The following is a 21357-nucleotide window of genomic DNA, read 5'->3' as shown; positions in this document are numbered from 1 at the left end:
AATAAGCATTTCTACATAGAAAGTTAAGGTATTACGGCAATATTTGACTGAATTTAATATCTTCAAAAAATCCTAGCCTCTTAATAGGAAGAAAAAAGCATTCTATCACTAACGTCCGTATGTAACTTTAGGAAACCTCTAACATATTATAAAAGAAATGCAAATATAGAATGATCCATATTTACAGGGAAAAAAAAAAATAAAAGTAGTATAAATTAAGGCTACTTCTTCTAATCAATTAGAGACCAACAAACTACAGAGATGGATGTAATGCTGCTATTCCCACTGTTATGTCCCCAGAATCTAGTCTAAAGTATTAGAAATAGGTCAGAATCAGACTGATTCATTGTAAAGATCGTCTTTGTTAGATATCCTACAGAATTTGGTACAACAGAGTTTGCATATTGGATTAGGTTTTTGGTCACTGGAGTAGAAATACAAAAATAATAGCTAGTATAACTACCGCTCAATGGAAAAATAGATGGAAATGGTCACAATCTATTTTTTAAATGTAGGAATTGTTCAAAAGCTACATTTTTTTTTCCTCATCAGTGTTATTTCACTCATTTTCTCCAGTCAAGTTCAGAATTGCTTTCACGCTTTATGAACATTCAAGTCATTATGAAAATTTCTTAAGTGTTTGCAGAAAGGCAGTGTTCAAATCACAGGGATTAATAAAAAGAAGTAAGTGTAAATTATAAAGTAAGAACAATACGCAAGACAGAAGAAACCTCGAGTCACTCTATGAGAAAACAGTTTTAAAAAACCCTACAATTTATGGATCCCATCACCATTTTATAACTTGTATTCATCATAAGTACTTAAACCATATGTAAAAAATATGTCTTGAACGAGGTAAGGTGAAAATTTTATAATGGTACATAAAGAAACCCTTTCAAGTAAAAGGTTCTATATCTTTTTCTACATTATAATTTGTAATAGAGCTGCTGCTGTTTTCATTTATCCATGCAATGACTTAAACCTCAAACAACAAAGAAGAGAACACCCAAATCCCCACTATTAAGCCTTCGGTTTCAATCATACTCCATAATCATAATTCGACAGATTACTGCATTATTTGTGTCAAATGCGTATAATTTTATCAAATGTGTATGATCTTATCAGTTCATGACCTGGTTGCCCTTCAACTGTTTTGCTGCCTTGCTGCTCTCTTGTTACTGACAACAGAAAATGAAAGTGTCCAGCTTACCTTCTCTGTTTTCATGCAGTCTCCTGTTCACTTCATGCCCCTACCACAGCTTGTCTAAATTAATTAGTACAAAGCTTTTGATATGACTTTGCATAGAAATACTTTCATTATTTTTGCCATTCTGTTATGTATTTCTATGGAGCTACTAGACTGGCTAAAGCTACATAGTGATATGGTTTGTGTTAAGGGGTTTGTTTTTAGAGTATTTTCAATTCAATTCCTTTTTAAAGCCTGGCATTTTATTTCCTTCTTGCTGGCTTTGTACATTTGAGCACCTTTTTTTGGGAATTACTCCATGGTCCTTTTTCTCAAGAAGAATTCACATTTGTCATGACACTGCACATCACCTTCCTCATTTATCTTCTCCAAGGTTCTGCACTGAATGCGCCCACAGGAACACAGGGCAGGAACCCCAAGCAGACACAAAGCTCTACACAGAGCTCCCACTCAACATCTGTAGCCACTGTGCTAACAACAAAGCTAAAGCCAGTCAGTTTGCTCAGCTGTTCCACCATGCTGACACTGCTCTACAGCTTTCAGTTCCAGTGTGAGCTAGATCAGAAGCAGACTTGGATTTTCTGGACCATGCTTCACGGCACACTGTGGACATGCAAAGTCTACCAGAGACTGGATTGACTTTAACCATTTCATGTCATCCTGCAAATAACACCCCCTTTTTCTCATTTCCATTTCTAGATAATTATTTTTTTTAATTCCAGGGATCTCCGCATAGACACTTGGGGTACTCTGCTTCTGATAAACTGTTCCATTTATCCTTACGATTTTTTTCTCTTAGGCACAGAGAGTCTGGTAATACTTTGCCCGTGACAACACTTGCTTACTTTAATAGCTTTTTCTACTACACAGAAGCTATGCTAAAGTGTTTGATTTTGACAGTTCAAATGCACTACATCGATAAATTCTCACACACTCTATCAAAATTCTAATAGGTTGACAATCTTTCTGTGCTATTTTCCTGGACAGATACCAGCTACCTTGTTCTTAAGACCTCCAGCTTACAATTTTGTGTCCTTATGCTAAGGTTTCTCAATGGTTTCTAATTTACAAGATTTTCTAGTACCTTTTTTAATACAACTTCTGACATTCTCTAGCTTTGTTAGAAACTAAAAATTAAAGCTGCACGTAATCCATAATTCTTCCTATTTTAGACAACTTGTCAACAATAACCTCTTCCATGACTAGGTCTTGCACGCTTATTTGAAATGTTTACCTGGGATGGATGGCTCCCTAAACATGCCCATCTTTTTTTCCTCCATCCCCCCTCTGGTAAATAAACACACACACACAGAACCATCAGAGTTGGAAGGGACCTCTAGAGATCCACTAGTCCAACTCCCCTGCTAAAGCAGAGCACATTATTCAGGACTGCATCCAGTCTTGAATGTCTCCAGAGAAGGGGACTCCACAACCCTCCTGGGCAGCCTGTGCCAGTGTCTTGTCACCCTCATAGTGAAGAAGTTTTCCCTCATGTTCAGATGGAACTTCCTGTGTTCCAGTCTAAGCTCATTGCCTCTTGTCCTATTGCTAGGCACTACTGAAAAGAGCCTGACTCCATCCTCCTTACATTTGCCCTTTAGATATTTATAGACATTAGTAAGGTTTTCCCTCAGCCTTCTCTTCTCCAGGCTAAAGACTCCCAGGTCTCTCAGCCTTTCCTCATAAGAGAGATGCTCCCATCCCACAATTATCTTTGTTGCCCTCTGCTGAACTCTCTCCAGCAGTTCCCTGTCTCTCTTGAACTGGGGAGCCCAGAACTGAACATAGCATTCCAGACGTGGCCTCACTAGGGAAGAATAAAGGGGGAAGATGACCTCCCTCGAGCTACTGGCCACTCTTCCTAATGCATCCCAAGGTACCATTTGCCTTCTTGGCCACAAGGGCACAATGCTGGTTCATTGTTAATTTATTGTCTACCAGGACTCCAAGATCCTTCTCCTCAGAGCTGCTTTCCAGCAGTGCATCTCCAAAGACCCACCAATCCTCTCCTACCTTGCTACACTTGACATCTTAAAAATTGTCTGTATTTATTTGCATGCCTTTGGCTATTTGCTATATGAAGTCCCTCTTCTCTCCTTTAATTACCATCCTAAAGTTTGCCTGCTAGAATTTATGCTCTTTTCTTATAATTTTGCTTAAGAATCTCTCTTTTTTAAAGACAGTTTTTCAGTTCAAATAGTTTGTGTATTCTGCAATGTACTTTTTATTCTTTGCTACTACTTTTTCATATGGCCATTTTCATACATGCTGCAAGTTTTTATACAGTATTTTTGCTGAACATAAGGGTTGTTTCATACATTTTAATAACTTATTTAAAAAAAATCATTCTAATGACAAACTAACTTTGATACTATCTTCTTGTTAAGAAGCTGAATTTAATTTTATTACAATTGCAATTACCCAGTGGCTCAACTAAATTTCCTTCCTGAATCAACTTCTTAGGCAATCTTCTTGCCTTATCCATTGAATGCATTATTAATAATGAATTATTTACACGTTGCTACAACTATTGTGTTCATTTTCCTTTCTTTGCTCCTGTTATTTGCTATACAATTATAATCTAAAATTTCACTAAAGGAAATACAAAATAAAAGAAAGTAAGCTAAAGAAATACTACTCTTGTTTTTTAGCAGTTTTAGCTTTGAAGTTCAAAGAAATTAAGCAAAACTAAATGTGGATTCTCAAGCATGGATTACTTAATACCACTAATTTATATTGTTTACTTCTCACATTTTACCTCCATTTTTTAATGCTCTTATACCAGAAAAGTGTACAATGTAGACTGATGTCTATATGTAAACACATTGTTCAACAATGCTACTTATTTTAGCTGAACAACATTTAAAATCCCTAAACTGTCAATAAAATAAATATTTCAATGTTATTAAAAATAAAACTCGCAGTCCTAGAGCAAAACCAAACAAAACTACCATTGTGGTGTCATCAGCTGTAATTATCACTGTAATGCACATACTGCATTGGAACTCTGCTGTGATTAGACCACCAATGCTACACAACTCAAATTTTTAACTGAAGTGATAGAGATGCAATTTGTATTGCTAGATTACAGCTTAGTACTTGAAGAATGTTTCTTAGGGGTAAATGAGAGGGTCCAGAGAAGGGCCACAAAGATGATCAAAGAGCTGCAGCATCTCTGCTACACAGACAGGCTGAGAGAGTTGGGGCTGTTCAGCCTGGAGAAGAGAAGGCTCTGGAAACACCTTAGAGCAGCTTTTCAGTACCTGAAGGGGCTAAAGGAAAGCTGGGGAGGGACTTTTTATAAGTAAAGTTGGGACAAGGAGTAATGGATTAAAACTGAAAGAGAGTTTCATTTCATGAAAGGGCCTACCATGAGGGTAGTAAGGTACCGGAATAGGTTGTTCAGAGAGGCTGTGGAAGCTCCCTCCCTGGAAGTATTCAGGGCCAGGCTGGATGAGGCTCTGTGCAGCCTGGTCTAGTATGAGGTGTCCCTGCCCATAGCAGGAAGGTTGGAATCTGATGATCTCTAAGGTCCCTTCCGACCTTAACAATTCTACGATTCTATGATTTTATGATGGAAGACCAGTTAGAGAAAGTCAGTCATGAGTTTTTAGATCATAACTAACTGAAATTTCACATTGGTCTTTAAAGTATGACCAGGTGATTGATGCCTGACATTTTAACCTACACAAAATAAGCTGATGGTCTCAGGACAAGATTTTCAGGACGGGCTTTCACAGATCAGAATTGGTATCCAAATTTAGAAGCTTTCAGTAAAGCAAATATGAAGAGTGAAGTGGTAAAAAGACCTTTATGAGGGACTGAAATACTGGGACAGCTAACTAAGAAGGGAGAACTGAGCTGTCTGTGTTGAGAATGATCTGTAGCAAAGATCTTCACATGCCAGGACTGCCAGTGCAGCACCTTTCAGAACAACTAAATGCTTTATAAAAATAAGTAAATTAATACCATTCAGTGAGATATTTTTTTTTTAACCTTGATTTGCTGTCCTAAAATACTTTCATTGCCTAAAAAAGGGTCAGTATTACAATGTTAATATCTTTGGCTTATTTGGATAAGATAAACATCATAAACTCTTGAAGACAAGGAGATTACAGTCTCTAATAAAATACTGGCTGCTAAAGGGAATGAGAAGACATATTAGATCACAGTATTACTCAAGGGTTCCACAACTGCCTCAGACTCCAAAAGGAATTATGAATGTCTTTATGAGATCTGTCTCTTTCGTGCCACCCAACCATAATTAAAAGGTGACGGAAGAAAGAGGCAAGATTTTGGAACAAGACAGAAGGCACAGAGGAGTGATGATGAAAGCCAATACTACGTAGGCTGAAAGGTGATCAGACCAAAGGCAAAAAGTTTTTTCTTCTTCCTTCCTGACTCTTAATGTTAACTATGTAAACAGTTATCTCAAAATAATGCGCATACTGTGTATTCGTAAGATACTGCTCAATCCTAAAAAGAAGCTCCTAGGACAGCTCTCTTGACTTAATTTTAGTCTTAAAAAATGTTAGCCTGGCAATGTCAGTGTTTAAACCATTTATCCAAGAAAACTTAGAAAATAATCCAGCATTAGAAGATAAAATTGAGCAACCCCCCAGATATTGGCTGATACTTTTGTTGGGGAAAAACGTGTCACAGTAAAAATAATCAAGGTTTGTCTTTTTTTTTAAGCATTAAATAACGCCTTCTTTGGTGGTGCCTGAATCCAAGGGGAGCCATTTTCCTCCACTGCTCCTAAAATTGTGTCTGTATTATTCCTACTATGAATAGCAGAAAGAGCTAATTCTTATTCCCGCAAAGGGAACACTTTCATACAGCTTTTTGAATAGTACTTACTCAAATATGGTGGTTTGTAAGGCGCTCGTGTATTAGACAGTAGTCCATCCAACTCCTTCCTCTCCAGAGTGTTGTGAAGGGCCTTCTCTTTGCCAAAGGTGGAGAAGGACCTTTCTGCCCCAGGTTGGGCTTCTGGTGTTTCAAACACTTCAGTGTCTGGAACGGAGTCCATGCCAGGTACATGCAGATTGCTGCGGTAATCTGCAGCTTGGCGTCCATCAGATGGAACAAAGGAAGGCATCCAGCACCGATCTGAGTGGCCCAGTGCTTTACATTCCTCCGTGCAATTGGAGAACAGATCCATGCCTGCAAGTATGAGAGAAAAAGAAACTACAGATATAAGCTTCAGCGTCATAAACAGCTGCTGACAGATGAGAAAGATTATGCCGAGAAGAGAGAGAAGTGGAAAGAGAAATGTCTTAAGAGCTTCTTCCACTACCTTCATCCCAACAAAAAAAAATCTGATTGTCCAGTCTTCGGAAGTCAAAGAAAACACTTACTAAGCATATCTAAATGCCAGAATGTCTCACTCACACACACAAAAATATCACAAGAAGAAGGGTGTTGGTGGGTCTGTCTCACAAAATCACTTGCAGATCTCACTGTTTAGAACCCGCTCAAATAAAGTTCGGTTCCACTTGTAGGTTGATGCCTGTGGTTCACCGGTTGAAAATACTCGTTTAAGAATGTGAAGGAATAGTTTGCATATAAATGTATCTCTGAGCAAAGAAATGAAATTTCCTGATTGAGGAATCACAGATTTAATTTATGAAATTGAATATTAATGAGTTCTATAAAGGAACTATCTGTGCATACATTTGTATACAGATAGAGAGCCTAGAGATATTAAAAGCAGATCTTACAAAGTAAGAATCCAGCTCTTAAGTGATCAAGATGGCTTATTTAATCAATCGTTACATCATTCTTTCAGAGCTAGTTTTCATTGCTACTGCAGCAGTCCTTATTATCATCAAGTCATCCAAGTAATGGGACAGAGTCCTGTAATAAATTACTGTAATTAGCAATACAAAGGTAGCTGTAGTCCAATGTGACATGGCTGTGGATACTATTGACAAAATTGTTAATGCTATTCCTATATAAGCAAACACTTGTCCCTGCCAACACGTGTTTGCTTACAAATCCTTTAATGCTATTAAGATTTCAAATTACAAGCTATGCTTATATTGACTACTTTCAGATCTGCCTTCCAAAAGAATATTTCCTGACTATGAGTCACCAAGCTGTTGTATTATACTTGAGAGAAATGGTGTAAGAAATTATAAGCATACAGTAAACAAATACCAGCATGTCCAAGTTGATGTTCAACATCGTACAGAAAAGCAGAACAGTAAAGAAATATCTTTTTCTTGTATTTGTAAAGACAACTGAGCATCTTAGGTGTATGTCAAAACTGAACTAAATCTGTTATAAACATTATATTTACAAGCATTGCATTAGAATTACAAAAAATGACACTACTTGCAAGAGAATTAGGAAAAAAAATTGAACAGCTGTAATAAGATTCCTGTAATGTAGCTCATTCACCAGCCAACATGATAAAGAACTGGATTAGCTTCATCTCCAATGTAAGGATTAGTATTAAGAATTCTACCACTGTTTTGAACCATAATTTTATTTTATAAATAATATTTATGTGCTCTCTCTTCAGCAAGCCCAACTCTTCAGCAAGCAAGAATCTTTCTGAACTATCAGCCAGTGACTGAGTACTAAAGGCAGAAAAAATATTTCTTTTTTTGATAAGGAAAAAAACTTTTGACCTCAGATTAATCTCACTTTATGATGACTTTTTAATATTAAATGAAGTCATATACAATATTAGGTCCAGTTCTGATCAGAACCTTGCATTGCTAATTGGCATGCAGAAGTCTGAAAATAAATTACTCATCAGTGAGCTGCTGAAGAACACAAACGTGAACTGCAATATGACTGAAGAATCAGATTAAGATCATCAGGAAAGGCATACAAAGCATATAGTTCTAAATCTTATAGTGGTACGAGCTATCAAAGACTGAAAAGAAAGATTTAGATGAAGGCTTCCCAGAAATAAAGTCATATATAACAATGTCTATAAAACCATGTGCATCTTATGTATTGCAATATCTGCACAGAATGATCTCTTATGCAAGAAAAGATTTTATGAATCTAACCTTTTGCCATTCAAAAGATTTAAGAAACAACACAAAATGGTTATTTCATTTCTAAGAGTTCCTAGCAAAGTTACACCTAAACAACAAATAAACCCACTTTTAATAGGAAAATGATTAGTTTCATTTTGCTAGCAGTGTATCAGTGACCATATTAACTCGTTTCCTAAAAGACAGGAGAAGAAAGAAAAACTTACAGATAAATATTAAATTATATTATTTTGTTAGTGGGAGGAAGATATTATAACAAAATTGGTTTTAAGCTATATATTTAAAGACAAACCCTTTTTTTCCCTTTAAGGATTTTTATTTCCCCTGGAAAATTACCCTCCATTTTACTATTTAGTTTTCTTATCAGCTGCTAAAATGCAAAATGTCTGTATCCAAATCTTATTTTTTATCTCCCTTTTGAATCCCGCTTGTCTACTGCAGTGCACTGAATAGTATTATGTAACAGCTTATTATAAAAGAGAAGTTATAGCCACTATAAATCATTATTTTGAATAAACAAAGTAATGAATGGAAGGGATATAAAACATAAGCTTGTGTGACAAACTTTTCTCCTCTTGAAGATGAGAACTTGTAAAAGAAAAAAAAATAATTTTACATACATCTGAACTTTAATACATGCTGCTGAAACACACAATTGGAATGTAAATGCTTGTTTACGATAGGAATGAAATTTCAGCAAGGCCTGGGCTGGGTATTGTTCCTACTTAAATCAGTCACAACATTCCCTAAGAGTTTAATGGGTGCAGAACCAAGCTCTTGGTTTGGTAGCTTGAAAAAAAATAAATCTGAATTAGCAGACTGATTCTGAAATCCCTGGGTACTTACGTATATTTAGACTGACTATGATATGAATGCTAGCTATTCTTCCTCCACCTTTTTCCTGTGGGGTCATGGTGTATAGTTCTCTGTGTCTACTTCAGAAGCATTAAAACCAGGGCAGGAAATGGCTATTTGCTATATTCCAAGAAGGAAGGATATATCACGGTAAACGGAATAAGACGTTTGGCACAGAACTCCTTCATACATCAAGAATCATACTCTTGATTTATAACAAAAATAAATGCTCAGAAGTATAACACTTCCATCTCATCTCTCTCATAAATCTGGTTATATATATGGTCCTTCAGAACTAAACTATCCATCATAATTGCAAGTCCACATTAGAGAAGAATGCTTTATATTTTTCATTTAGTTATCAAATCAGACCTCGTGTGCAGATAAACTGAGATTTTAAACGTGACTCTGAACTATGGATTCAAACGTCCTTCACAGATACAAAGAGATAGTATAGTGCACTGAAGTGCTGAAAAATTATATGCATGGCACTATGCTAAATACAGCATACATTTAAAAGCTCATGGCAAAGGCCACTAGATCATTCCTATTTGTAAGATAGGCCAGTGGGCAATATCAGCACTCACAAAACCTTATCTTTGCAGTTTTTGAAGAAAAACAAGTCCCCAATCCCTACCTCAACAGAAACAAACAAATAAAAACTAGGAAAAGAGTTAAATAATAAGTTTGATATCTGCATCTGGATTTCCTAAACTTCAGGTGCTTGAAATCAGATACTTGGTAGTGTTGCATTTCTAAAGCATATTCCCAAATTGCTTCCTTTTCATATTTCAAAAGGAGAAAATCCAATCTACGTACAGGAATTGTAATTGGCTTGAAAGACATCTTAGATCAAAGTAAAAATTAGGCCTATAACCGTTTCTAAATAATGTATTAAGAAATTTAATTAATTTAATTAAGAGAGAAAAGTCATACACTAAACATTTAGAGCAATGAGTGAACATGTTCATATGTATCACTGTATAAATGATGTAATAAAAAGCAAAAATACAAAATAATGTCGCCAAAGTATTTTTGTAGTATTGTTTTTGAGAGGGTATTTTTCCCCAACAGGTATTATTTTTTCATAACTTTGGCTTTTACTTGGAATTAAATTACATTTTCTGTTTCTGATGTGGTATCTTTTCTTCAAAAAGCTAGTTAGATGTGAGAAAGGTGTGATGTAGAGAACCAGGCCTCCTTTTTAGATCTCCATTAGCAGAACTACTATCTATTTGGTTAAATTATCCTTGAGTAAGTTACTTCCCTATGATTCATGTTTTGTGTCAGTAAATAAGGATAATTATGTTAAACTCCTTTGTAGAAGACTTCATCTACTGAAGAATTGGACTTCTGGAACAAAGTTATTAGCATTCTTTCTTGCTAAGTAATTGGTGTGCTGCCTTGGATAAAACTTACTTCATCTGCATAAGAACATGAATAAAGACTCAAACATCTTCAATATTCAGCTCTTCCAAATCTCAACTTCAAAGCCTATCTGGACCATTGAGATGTGAACATTATTAAGCATGCAGCCCAAGGAAAGAAGAGAGAAAAAGAAAAAGAAACTGCTCACAGCTTGAGCCAAAGCAGTTTTCTAAGCCGTTTACATGTTCAGTCTCACTTTATCGGAGACAGACTCTTAGTCCAAGTGATATTCCAAACAGGATTTAGCTGTAACTCTGCATAGGCTCAGAAGGCATCTTGGTTTTCTCTGTCCCTTTATCACCAAAATTCTTCTTCTGACTTCTCAAGTTCCTCTCCTTATTAACACTGAAATATCATAGCTCTTCTGCAATAATGCATACTAACCCTCTTGGGGTTCACCTAAGCTGTGCCAAAAAGGCACGAGGCAATGTTTCACCCTGTGCCTCTGTACTACACCCATACCAGTTCCCTTCACAAGGTCCACTAGTGGAAGCCTATTTCTAGATCTCACACAGTCACCAATGTTACTGTCCAGTAGGGCACAGAGGAGATTATCAAAAAAAGCTGATGCATTTCATAGTACATACATGTCAGAACATTTACTTAGCTTCGCATGTTGGATATTCCTTCCTGAAGTGCATCTGAGATCATGCCAATTCAGTGAAAAAAATGAAAAAAGGTATGTACTGTGAAGAACTCTTCGTGTTGTCTTGAGACAGCTGAATAGCTAGTGAGTAACCATATGAAACAAGTTGATGGCATGAGTCCAAATCTTACAGGACAGGTGTCTAATCATACCATTTAAACATACACACATGCGGAGTATTAATTGGCACCCAAGTTGGCAGTTTCACAAGATAAGCCAAGAAGTTAATCAACCATGGGAAATAAACTAACCTCATGCTTAGAAATTACTCCTGCAGATCATGATTGAAATACACTGTGTTAGTAACATGTAGCAGTGTTGAACTTCTTGCATTTGTTCTGTAACAAATAGCAGATTTTGTCTCAACAATTTTCAGACAAAGAAGAGTACAAGTAATTAGAACATGCACTTGGGGTTTGAGAAATCCTGCCTCTCTTGGCCAAAAACTTGCATTTCTTCACCTTTGGAAAGTTTTTTTCCAAAAAGCTCAGATTTCTATCCCAGTCAATGAAATGATCGCTCAATCCATGAAAACTAGGCTCTTGAGTATCCCACTACTTGCTATTCCTACTAAGGAATAGCAATTCCTGCTATTCCATTAAGGTAGAGAGAAATGTGGACAGTTATGAGGCATTCAGGTGGTACTTTGATGGAAACAATATGAGTCCCTTACATACACTCCAGCCCCTTTGAAACCATTATTAAATCACTATTAAGAAAATACACTTTGTGGAAAGGTGAACTAGAGTCTTACTTCAAAACATAGTATCTTAGGATACACAGAACAGCTTAGTTCAGAATTTTCACTTAATAATTGTGCAAGATGTATTTATGAGACAAAGATTTTCATCCTGCATGTTTTTCTTTCCAACTATTAACTGACCATGACTTCTGACAGTCAGCTTGGTGAGCAATGGACTATTATAGAATAGCTACTTGTGTGCCACAGAACTGTGCGACAGTAACAGAAGTCACGTACAGAACAGCAAAAAGATGTGAGCAGAACATGCTGCTGACTAAAACGGGTAGGGAGGGGAGGTTTATTTGCCAATGTGAATTATCTACTAAGTATTTTTGGATGCAAATGCAGTGCTTTTGAAAACAAATCTGATGCTGCATGGTATCAGGTAACATCTCGAAAATAACAGCCCAGCCTTCTGCCATGTTATTAACCAGAGTGTTTTCCTTCAATAAATTAGAAATAATTTATTATAGAGCACCAGAAGGCCTGAAAAACTGAGAAAGCACTCCCTCAGATATTTCCTCTAGCCATTCAAGATCAAACAAGATTTATGCTCCTTTTTTTCCATAAAATTAATCATCAAAAGCTAATAGCAAGCATGTAGGTTTTATATCAAAATAGCTTGTCATCGCTGAGGTCAAAGGGCATGTTATTTGCATCATGACAGCAGGATTCAGCCCAAAACTTACAGGAAAACAATATTATATGTATGCAGAAGATTAAAAGTTTCTAGAGATATTTGTATTTAAATATCTATTGGAGCTAGCATTTAAAAAATTGTGCATATAATTTATTCTCAATCATAGCACCAATGTATTAAATTGGAAGTTCTGGGTATTTGAGGTTTCAGTTCAAACTGTTACTTGTGAGTAGACCAAACCTAATTGTCAGCTTTCTTTACTTCATCTATAATCACCATTGAAGACACAGAAGTTGAAAAACCACAACAGACTCTTAAATTGTTTGAAATTATTTTGAAAGTATAGAACAGATTTTTTTTCCCCTAGTTTGATAAAAGAGAAATTATTAAAATTAAGAATTTACCCAGCTAAGGACAAATACTAAGCTTGACAGTAGTTTGAGTGTTTCTGTCTGAGACAGACTACTTTTAATATGGAGAGAAAGAATAAAGAGCAGAGGCACAACAATAACAGCACTGAAAGCATCTAAAAGAAAATAGCTTTCAGTTGATGTGCAACTATACGATTATATTCCCACCATCAGTCAAATCCAGCCCCTTCTGCAGATGTTTATTCTTTTCTCTCCTGTTTGGTTATTATGGTTCATTCTGTTGAGGGACTAAGCTGATTGAAATGTTCATTGAGATGACTGCTGCAGTAAAATGCGTAAAAGACAAAAAAATGGAATGCAGGGAGGGCAGGAGGAGAGGGAGCTTTTTATAACTCAGTAGCACTGATTGCTGCATCAGAAACAGGGCAAAAGAAAGGGTGGGGGGTGGCTAAATACATGGCTTTTTAAAACAACAATAAATCATACGCCATATATAGGCCAAAAATGAAAGAGGCTCTGTGTTCAGATGTAAACTTCTGGCAAGACCTGGTTTGTTGTCAGGTTCCCAGACACAAAATAGACACTCTGTTCACTTAGCATGAAGCCCTGCAAGAAGCAGGGAGCTCCGGAGACTCTTGGCTCTTCTCGAGTCTCATTAGGTCTGCATATTAATGACTTGCAGCAGTATAAAGGGGCCCTGTAGCAGCCTCCTCTTTCCCTGGTGCCTGGGTTTCCCATCGTTAAGGGCACAGTGACTATAGCAGCAACAAAATAAGAGGACCTTAAGAGAGCATGTGGGTGAGGCAGCAGTGCTATGACGGTACTGAGTCCCTTGCTCTGGCATCTTCCAAACTGGGGGTCAGGGGAAAAAAATTAATGACTCTGGCAGTATTTTGTGTGACACACTTGTAGCAAATGCTTATACGTGATAGAGCACAGAGGAAACAAGGGGAAAGAAATCAGTGTGTTAAATCAAGACCTATCAGACCTCTGGAGACTGTGGTAGGGAAGAAAGCACAGGCATTTGTGGGTAAAATGCAGTGCAAGGGTGAGAATGAATTCTAATGCATAGGCTCTAAACAAATGTCCCTTTCAGAAGAAAACTGACAGTACGAGAGCTAAGACAGCAAGCAGTACACATGGAAATAACACTGCAATATATATATTTTCTAGCTGATTCAAATCAGTGTCTTTTAAAGCATTTCTTTCCTTTGTCAGAACTGAAAGAAATGTACTTAAAGAGTACCTTAGTCTTATTAACAGAGAGATCACTTATACTACATGGTGCCTCAATTTGAATAAAAAAAAATTCTCAAAAAAATGCTAAGGTATTACATATTCAGAGCACCCAGTGTGTCTCCACTGATCCCCAGCAAAAATCCTTACAAGTCTGGCTGTCATTCAACCACTGGGTTAATTCTTTCCCTTGGGAACTCCTCTTGCACTTCACACTGCCCTGCCAGCTGAAGTGCTTACTAAACAAAATTGCCTAACACTTTGAAATTCTGCAAATCTGCCGTTAAAAAAAATGCATTATAAAAGGTACCAACAACTTTGTTTTAATGTGCAGGAAGTTTTCTTACAGTAAATTATGCAGAGTGAGATACTCCCCCCCCCCCCCCAACAAACAAATAAAATAAACTGTGTGAATGAAAGAGGTTCAAAATTGTCTCCTCGCCCAGACAACTGTAGCAGGAAGCTGAGTGAAACCCAGCCTCCCATACAATATGGTCACATTATTTATGCCACTCTTGTATTATATGCCTGTAAGTCACTGTTCTTTCTAGTCTCCCTACTTAGAGATCTACTATTTCCATTCTCTTATCAGACTTACCAGAGGATTGACCTCGATTAGTGGCATCATGATCACTGTCTCCTTGCTCACTGTCTCCATGACCACTGTCCTTAGAGCTTACTATGTCTGCTTCCTGGAATGCAGAACTAGACACAGAAACATCTTGACATTAGAATTAACATGAAACAGGAACTCATAAAACATTCTTCTGCCATCACATGGCCAAACACGGTGCTGCATTCTCCCACTCCTGCCTGCTGCACTGCCTCTGCAGAGGTGCTCTGTCCACCATAAACCAGACTGGCATTTTCAGAGGTTGGTAATCTAGCTGAAACGGACAGTAGGCATTAGTCCTCCGCCTGGTTTTCCTGTAACCAGTATGAGTAATTTAGTAGCATTTACCAAAATGTAGCAGGATAGCTGTATTTTAACTCAGAGAGGCAAATGTTTTCTGGAAGACCCTACAGAAGCATTCAGAAGTATTTAGAGCACGTTTTAGTCCAATACAAAATGAGATTTTGTTTTCTTTTCAGTTGGTTTTGAAACCAGTTCAGAAAAGCCATAATTCAAACTCATTTAGTCCACAGTGTTTTATTTAATGTCTACACACATTCAGTTCCCCTCTGCTTTATTACTATTTTACATGTGCAGTAAACACATTTCTACACCCCATTCAGACTTCCTAAAGCATGCATGAGGAAAACAAGGCTAAGGAGCTCATACCTGTTTACTCGTCGAGGTCTGTCAACTAGATAACTGAGCTCAGCACGCTGATGTTTTGTCTAGGAAAAAGAAAATATCGGGAAATATTTTAATTCTTGACATTTCTGCAACCAGCATCAGAGCAGCTCACAATATTCACTATAAATGGTAATGTTTAGCTGCAAGTAGGCCTACACAATCTGTTTCTAGGACATAAGGGGAAAACCCAGCTCTTATTCACACAGATGGGAAGGCATGAGGGATTTTTTTGTGAGTTTTTTGGGATGAGATTCTGACATGTTTTTTCACAGTGCACTGTTGAGCATCATAAGGACTCCCACAAAAATCAACTGAACTGTTTCTAGAGTTGTGTACTACTTAGTCTGAGAAAAAACTTATTGTCATCAAGTTTTCAGTCTGTTTTTAATTCCAGTGTGTAAAAATAGCAGAAGAGAGTACACTTACTGCACCCTAAGGAAGAAAATACATGGAGATACCCTTGAGTCCTTAAAAAGGCAACAGAAGACAGAGTTTTATAGACATTTTGAGGAAAGGTTGATTTTACAGGCCTGCATTAGAAAATCTAACTTAACGCTTTAGAAATTCTCGTTCAAACCACTTCTGCCAGACTGGACAGTATTCAGATTTCAGTATTCGTGTTAAGAGAGAATGTGCGGTTTTAATTAGTGCACAAGCAGAGGTACTGATAGCATGTATGAGCTAACCCAGTAGAGAATTATGAACAGGGGATTATTATGGCATGACAGATGCTTTGATAGAAATTCTCTACACACTAGATAACACAATATAGGCAACATGTCTAACAGGAGGGGATGTTAAGTCTGTGCATATAATTTCACAGAAACTCTTGATGCTTTCCTTTGTAAACTCAGCTTTGGGTTACAAAGAGCTGTGTTCAGATAAAGAAAAGCCAATTAATAAACCCTAGTTCACAAATTAATTAAAGTTTCGACTAACTGCAGAGATTGTCACAGTCCCAGAGGGGGGCTCCCCCAAAGCTTCACTTGCACATGAAAACATTTCAGGAAGAAAAAAAAAAAAAAGAGTTCTAAAATGTCGCTTCAGAAAACCCGGTGATGACGCCTCACATCAGTTCATTCCATTGCTGAAGGCAGGACGCACATACACGCCCCCCCAGCCCTCGGGCGATCCCCAGGAGGATCCCCGCGTCCCGGTGCTGCCCAGACGGGACCAACTTGGTTCACAGGCCCCTGGGAGGGAGGACGGGGAGGACACAGGCGCTTTCTGACCCTGCAGAGGCGGGAGCCAACGGCGGGCCGGGGCGGGCAGCGGCGGGTGCTTCGTACGCCCCTCTCGGTTGCCGCTGCTTCCCAAATGCTAGAGGCCACCGAGGAAACAGGCGGCAGCGGAGTGAGATAAAGCGAGGAAAAAGAAAAAATAAAATTAAAAAAAAAAAGGAAAAAGAAAAAAGGAGGGAAGGGAAAAGCCAGACGCCCTCCCCACCGGGAGAGAGGAGGGGCGGGAGCTGAGGGGACGGCAGGAGAGCGGCGCGCGGCTCCGGGACAGCCCGCAGCGCAACGGTCACCCAGCGGTCCTAACGGCCCGGCGCGCGGAGCGGGGGGCGGGGAGGCGCGGGGGCCGGGCCTTACCTCGCTGGACAGGATGCTGCCGTTGGAGATGATGTCGGGCTGCTGGTCGGCGTAGCCGGTGACGATGGCCCCGCAGGGGTTGTGCTCGGCGTCGGTGCTGCGTGAGGGGCTGCAGGGCTTAAGGAACATCAGGTCGGTCTTGGCGGACTCGGGGGTGAGGCAGACCTGGTAGCAGTAGTTCTGGTTGTGGTGGTGGGAGCCGAAGCTGCCCGACTCCTCCACCGGCACCTGCGCCGGGTTGCTGGGCACGTTGGAGCTCTGCACCAGCATGATGTCCGACTTGCTGAGCTTCTTCTTGCGGGCCCGAGCCTGGCGGCTGCAGCAGGGACAGCAGCAGCAGCAGCCCAGGCAGCAGTCGCTGGCCAGGCAGGTGTAGATGTTGAGCTTCTTCTCCTTCTGACAGCGCACGGCCAGGACGATCATGGCCAGCAGGAAGATGAAGGAGACGGAGCCCAGGGCGATGATGAGGATGAGGGTGAGGTCAAGCGAGGTGTCCCCCCCAGAGCGGCTGGGGCGATGCTCGCCAGAGCCGCCCCCGCCCCCCGCGCCCGCCCCCGCCCCCGGGCCGCTGCCGGGACGCTCGGCCGCGCCGTCCACCAGCACCACCTGGATGGCGGCGGTGGAGGAGAGCGGCGGCTGCCCGTGGTCCCGCACCTCGATGACCAGCTCGTAGGGGCGCTGCGGGTCGCGCTTTGCCGGCACCCTGCGGGCCGTCCGCAGCTCCCCGGTGCGCCAGTCCATGCGGAAGAGGCTGGCCTCGTTGCCCCGCACGATGCTGTAGGTGAGGCGGGCGTTCTCCCCGTCGTCAGCGTCCACCGCCGCCACCCGGCTCACCAGGTAGCCCGGCTCGGCGCCGCGGGGCAGGGCCTCCCGCGCCGGGGTGCCGTTGCGGCCGGGCAGGGGGCTGACGATGGCGGGGGCGTTGTCGTTCTGGTCCACCACGATGATATTGACGGTGGCGTTGCCGGCCAGCGGCTGCGGCTCCTCGCCGGCGTCGCGGGCCTCCACCTGGAAGCTGAACTCCTTGAGCTGCTCATAGTCGAAGGAGCGGAGGGCGTAGAGGAAGCCGTTCTCAGAGTTGATGGAGACGTAGGTGAAGACGGACATGCCCTGGATCTGGCTCTCCAGGATGGAGTAAGCGAGCTGGGCGTTGGCGCCCTGGTCCCGGTCGGTGGCGCTGACGGCGTAGATGTAGGCGCCGGGCACGTTGTTCTCGCTCACGTAGACCTGGTAGACGGGCTGGCTGAAGCGCGGCGCGTTGTCGTTCACGTCGCTCACCCGCACCTGGATGGACTTGCTGGTGCTCAGCGGCGGCTGGCCGCGGTCCCGGGCCACCACGGTGAGGGTGTAGGCGTCGCCGCCCGGCTGCTCGCGGTCCAGCGGCCCCTCGGTGACGATGGTGTAGTAGTTCTTGAAGGAGCTCTTGAGGCGGAAGGGCGCGTCGCCCTGCAGCAGCTCGCACTGCACCTGCCCGTTCTCCTCCGAGTCGCGGTCTGAGACGCTGAAGAGGGCAACCACCGTGCCCGGCGCCGCCGCCTCACTCACAGCCTCCTTGACGGTGGAGAAGCTGATCTCGGGTGCGTTGTCGTTGGCATCCAGCACCCGCACCAGCACTTTGCAGTGGGCCGGCACGGCGTTGGGCCCCAGATCCTTGGCTTGCACGTACACCTGGTACACGCTACTCTCCTCGTAGTCCAGCTCGCCGCTCACCTCCAGCCGCCCGGTGCGCGGCGCGATGCCGAAGAGCTCCCGGGCGCGGGCCGAGATGTGGCTGCTGAAAGAGTAGATCACCTCGCCGTTTTGGCCCTCGTCGGGGTCGGTGGCATTGAGCTGCAGCACCAGGGTGCCCGGAGGCGAGTTCTCTGGCAGCGACACGGTATAGACTGGCTGCTCGAAGGCGGGGACGTTGTCGTTGGAGTCCAGCACCCTGATGGTGAGCAGGGCGGTGCCGGTGCGCTGCTGGGGCTGCCCGCCGTCCACCGCGGTCAGCACGTAGCGGTGCACCGCTTGCTGCTCCCGGTCAAGAGGCTTGTCCAGCACCAGCTCGGCGAAGCGATTGCCGTCGCCCTGCGTCTGCACGTCGAGGGAGAAGTAGCTGTTGGGGGTGATCTCGTAGGTGCGCAAAGAGTTGGTGCCCACGTCGGGGTCGAAGGCGCTCTCCAGGGGGAAGCGGGTGCCTGGCGTAGCGCTCTCGGAGATCTCCACGGTGAGATCGGGCTCCGGGAAGGAGGGCGGGTTGTCGTTGATGTCCAGCACCTCGATTTCCACCCGGAACAGCTCGAGGGGGTTCTCCAGAAAGACCTCCAGGTGCAGCAGGCAGGAGGGGCTCTGCTTGCAGATCTGCTCCCGGTCGATCTTTTCATTCACGTAGAGCACCCCGGTTTCCAGGTTGAGCTCCAGGTAAGGGCTGCGGGAGTTGGGCGCCGTCTGGAAGCGGCGAGCCGAAAGTTTTGTAATGTCCAAGCCCAGGTCCTCGGCGATATTCCCCACGAACGTGCCATGCTCCTGCTCCTCCTGCACCGTGTAATGGAGCTGGCAAAGGGCCCCCTCCACCATCCAGAGCAAGGCAAAGAGGAATAGCACAATCATCTCCAAATGAGGAAAGAGACACCCCCCCCCCAACACCACCTCTTCCTCCTCTTCCAAAAGCCACCACCACCACCACCTCCTCCTCCGAAAATACACAGTACAGCGTGCGTGCCTGTGCGTGTCTATCTATCTATGTGTGTGCGTGTGTGTGTGTCTGTGTGCGGGAGTGTGTGTGTCCGCGCCTGCGAGCGTGTGGAGAGAGAGGGATCGGGGGAGGGGGAAGAAAAGGGGGGGGAGGTCGATTAAGGGGGGGGGGGTGCTAGATATTATTTCTTCTGATTCATGTTAGGATTTATTTCTTCCCCATCTCCCTCCTTTCTGTTAGGAGTATTATTGTTTCACACGCTGACCAAATGAAGAAGACAGGCGTCCCCGCTTCATCTGTGATCTTCGAAATAAACGGCCAACTAATAATAGCTATTAGCTGGATGTATCTAGAGATACACAGTAGCCCGCTTTTATTTATTCCGAGAGTCTTGGCACTGCACCGCGGCAGCAGCAGTGGCGGCGGAGGCAGCAGCAGCAGCAAATCCCAAGGAGGAAATTTTTATATTTCAAGATTGTCCTCGGTTTGTCTTCCTGGTGGGAGCTGGAGGGGTAGATGCTGCTGGAAGAGCCGGTGGACATGCCCTCTTTAGATGTCAGGAAAAGGCAGAAAACCGCGAAATTAAAAAAATAATAATTTATAACCCGCAAAAAGATTTCATATCAAAAAAGGCAGAGAACAGCTTTGCTACCCAAAACTTTCATTCCCTGATTTCTCTGGGATTTCCTCTTTTTTATTGAAAGATTTTAGATTTTTCTCTCTTCTATTAATAGTCTTTCATGTTCTTCTTTTTATTGCTATTATGTTCATCATCACCACTCTGCTTTTTATGGATCTGCTGATCATTATTTTTTTCCTCTCTTGCTGCTTTTGCGTCTAGCCCCTCTCTCTCTCTATTTCTGCTTGCTGCTGCTGCTGCCGCTGCCGCTCGCCTCCCGTCCCGGCTCCGGTCCCGTCTGCTCTGATCTCTGCCGGCAGTTTCTGAGCCGGCAGCGCTCGGCTTTGCTGTTTTTGTGCAGCGCTCGGCTCCTGCCAACCAATCAGCCGGCAGCAACGCCCCCGGGGGCGGCACCCCATTGGCCACTCCGCACGTCAAGTAGGCTGCGTCACGGAGGGGCGCGCGGGCGCGCAGGCAGGCAGGCAGGCAGGCAGGCAGGCAGGCAGGCAGGCAGGCAGGCAGGCAGGCAGGCAGGCAGGCAGGGCCGCACGAGGCTAAGGCTATACAAATGCCTGCCTGCCTGCCGCCCTGCTGCCTCCGAGCCCGCCTGTTACCCCAGCGCAACGGCTGGGCAGGGAGATCACTGCTCGTCATCAGCGCGCACACACGGGTAATCGTAAACAACCCTCTCCTTAGAGAGGGAGTTTCCACTACCTACTGACTTTCCTACCCCAGGCCGGGCGCAGTGCCGTGTTTAGAAGTAGCATAAACAAGGGGAAATTTGAGATTATTATTTTCCCCCTTCCCTCATGGGCTGTTTTAGCTAATTAGTTTGTTTGACAAGAGAGAAAGTGCAACTTTCCATCGTACATCAATACAATGTTTCCAGCTGTAGCCAAGTTAAATTATCATGAGCCTGTGACAATTTTTGCCGATTTACACTTCGGAATTTCCACTAAAGTAACCGGGGACTGTCAGGAAGGAAGAGGAAAGCTGGGCATGTATTCTGTCACTGCGACTTCGGGTGGGGG

The 21357-nt window shown here is 42.6% G+C and overlaps 1 protein-coding gene across 8 annotated transcripts in view; it reads right to left on the bottom strand.

Annotated features, from left to right (window-relative positions):
• PCDH10 (protocadherin 10) overlaps positions 1–19638 on the bottom strand; it is a 34091-nt gene extending 14453 nt beyond the window's left edge. For 4 of the 8 annotated variants that reach the window (XM_051619705.1, XM_051619707.1, XM_051619704.1 and 1 more), the window contains exons 1-4: positions 17034–19638; positions 15424–15482; positions 14740–14846; positions 6068–6373 (exon numbers count right to left, since the gene is read on the bottom strand). In XM_051619705.1, the coding sequence (XP_051475665.1) occupies positions 6068–6373; positions 14740–14846; positions 15424–15482; positions 17034–19622 (3061 nt within the window). In that variant the 5' untranslated portion in view covers positions 19623–19638. Of the gene's footprint in view, positions 1–6067; positions 6374–14739; positions 14847–15423; positions 15483–17033 lie in introns of those variants that run through there. The other 4 variants (XM_051619711.1, XM_051619709.1, XM_051619710.1 and 1 more) reach the window with 2 other exon arrangements.
• Positions 19639–21357: the final 1719 nt, after the last annotated feature.

The sequence above is a fragment of the Apus apus genome, chromosome 4, assembly GCF_020740795.1.
Source record: "Apus apus isolate bApuApu2 chromosome 4, bApuApu2.pri.cur, whole genome shotgun sequence".
NCBI classification, from domain to species: domain Eukaryota; kingdom Metazoa; phylum Chordata; class Aves; order Apodiformes; family Apodidae; genus Apus; species Apus apus.
The sequence above is the reverse complement of the archived record's forward strand: the minus strand, read 5'-3'. Positions and strand labels throughout refer to the sequence as shown.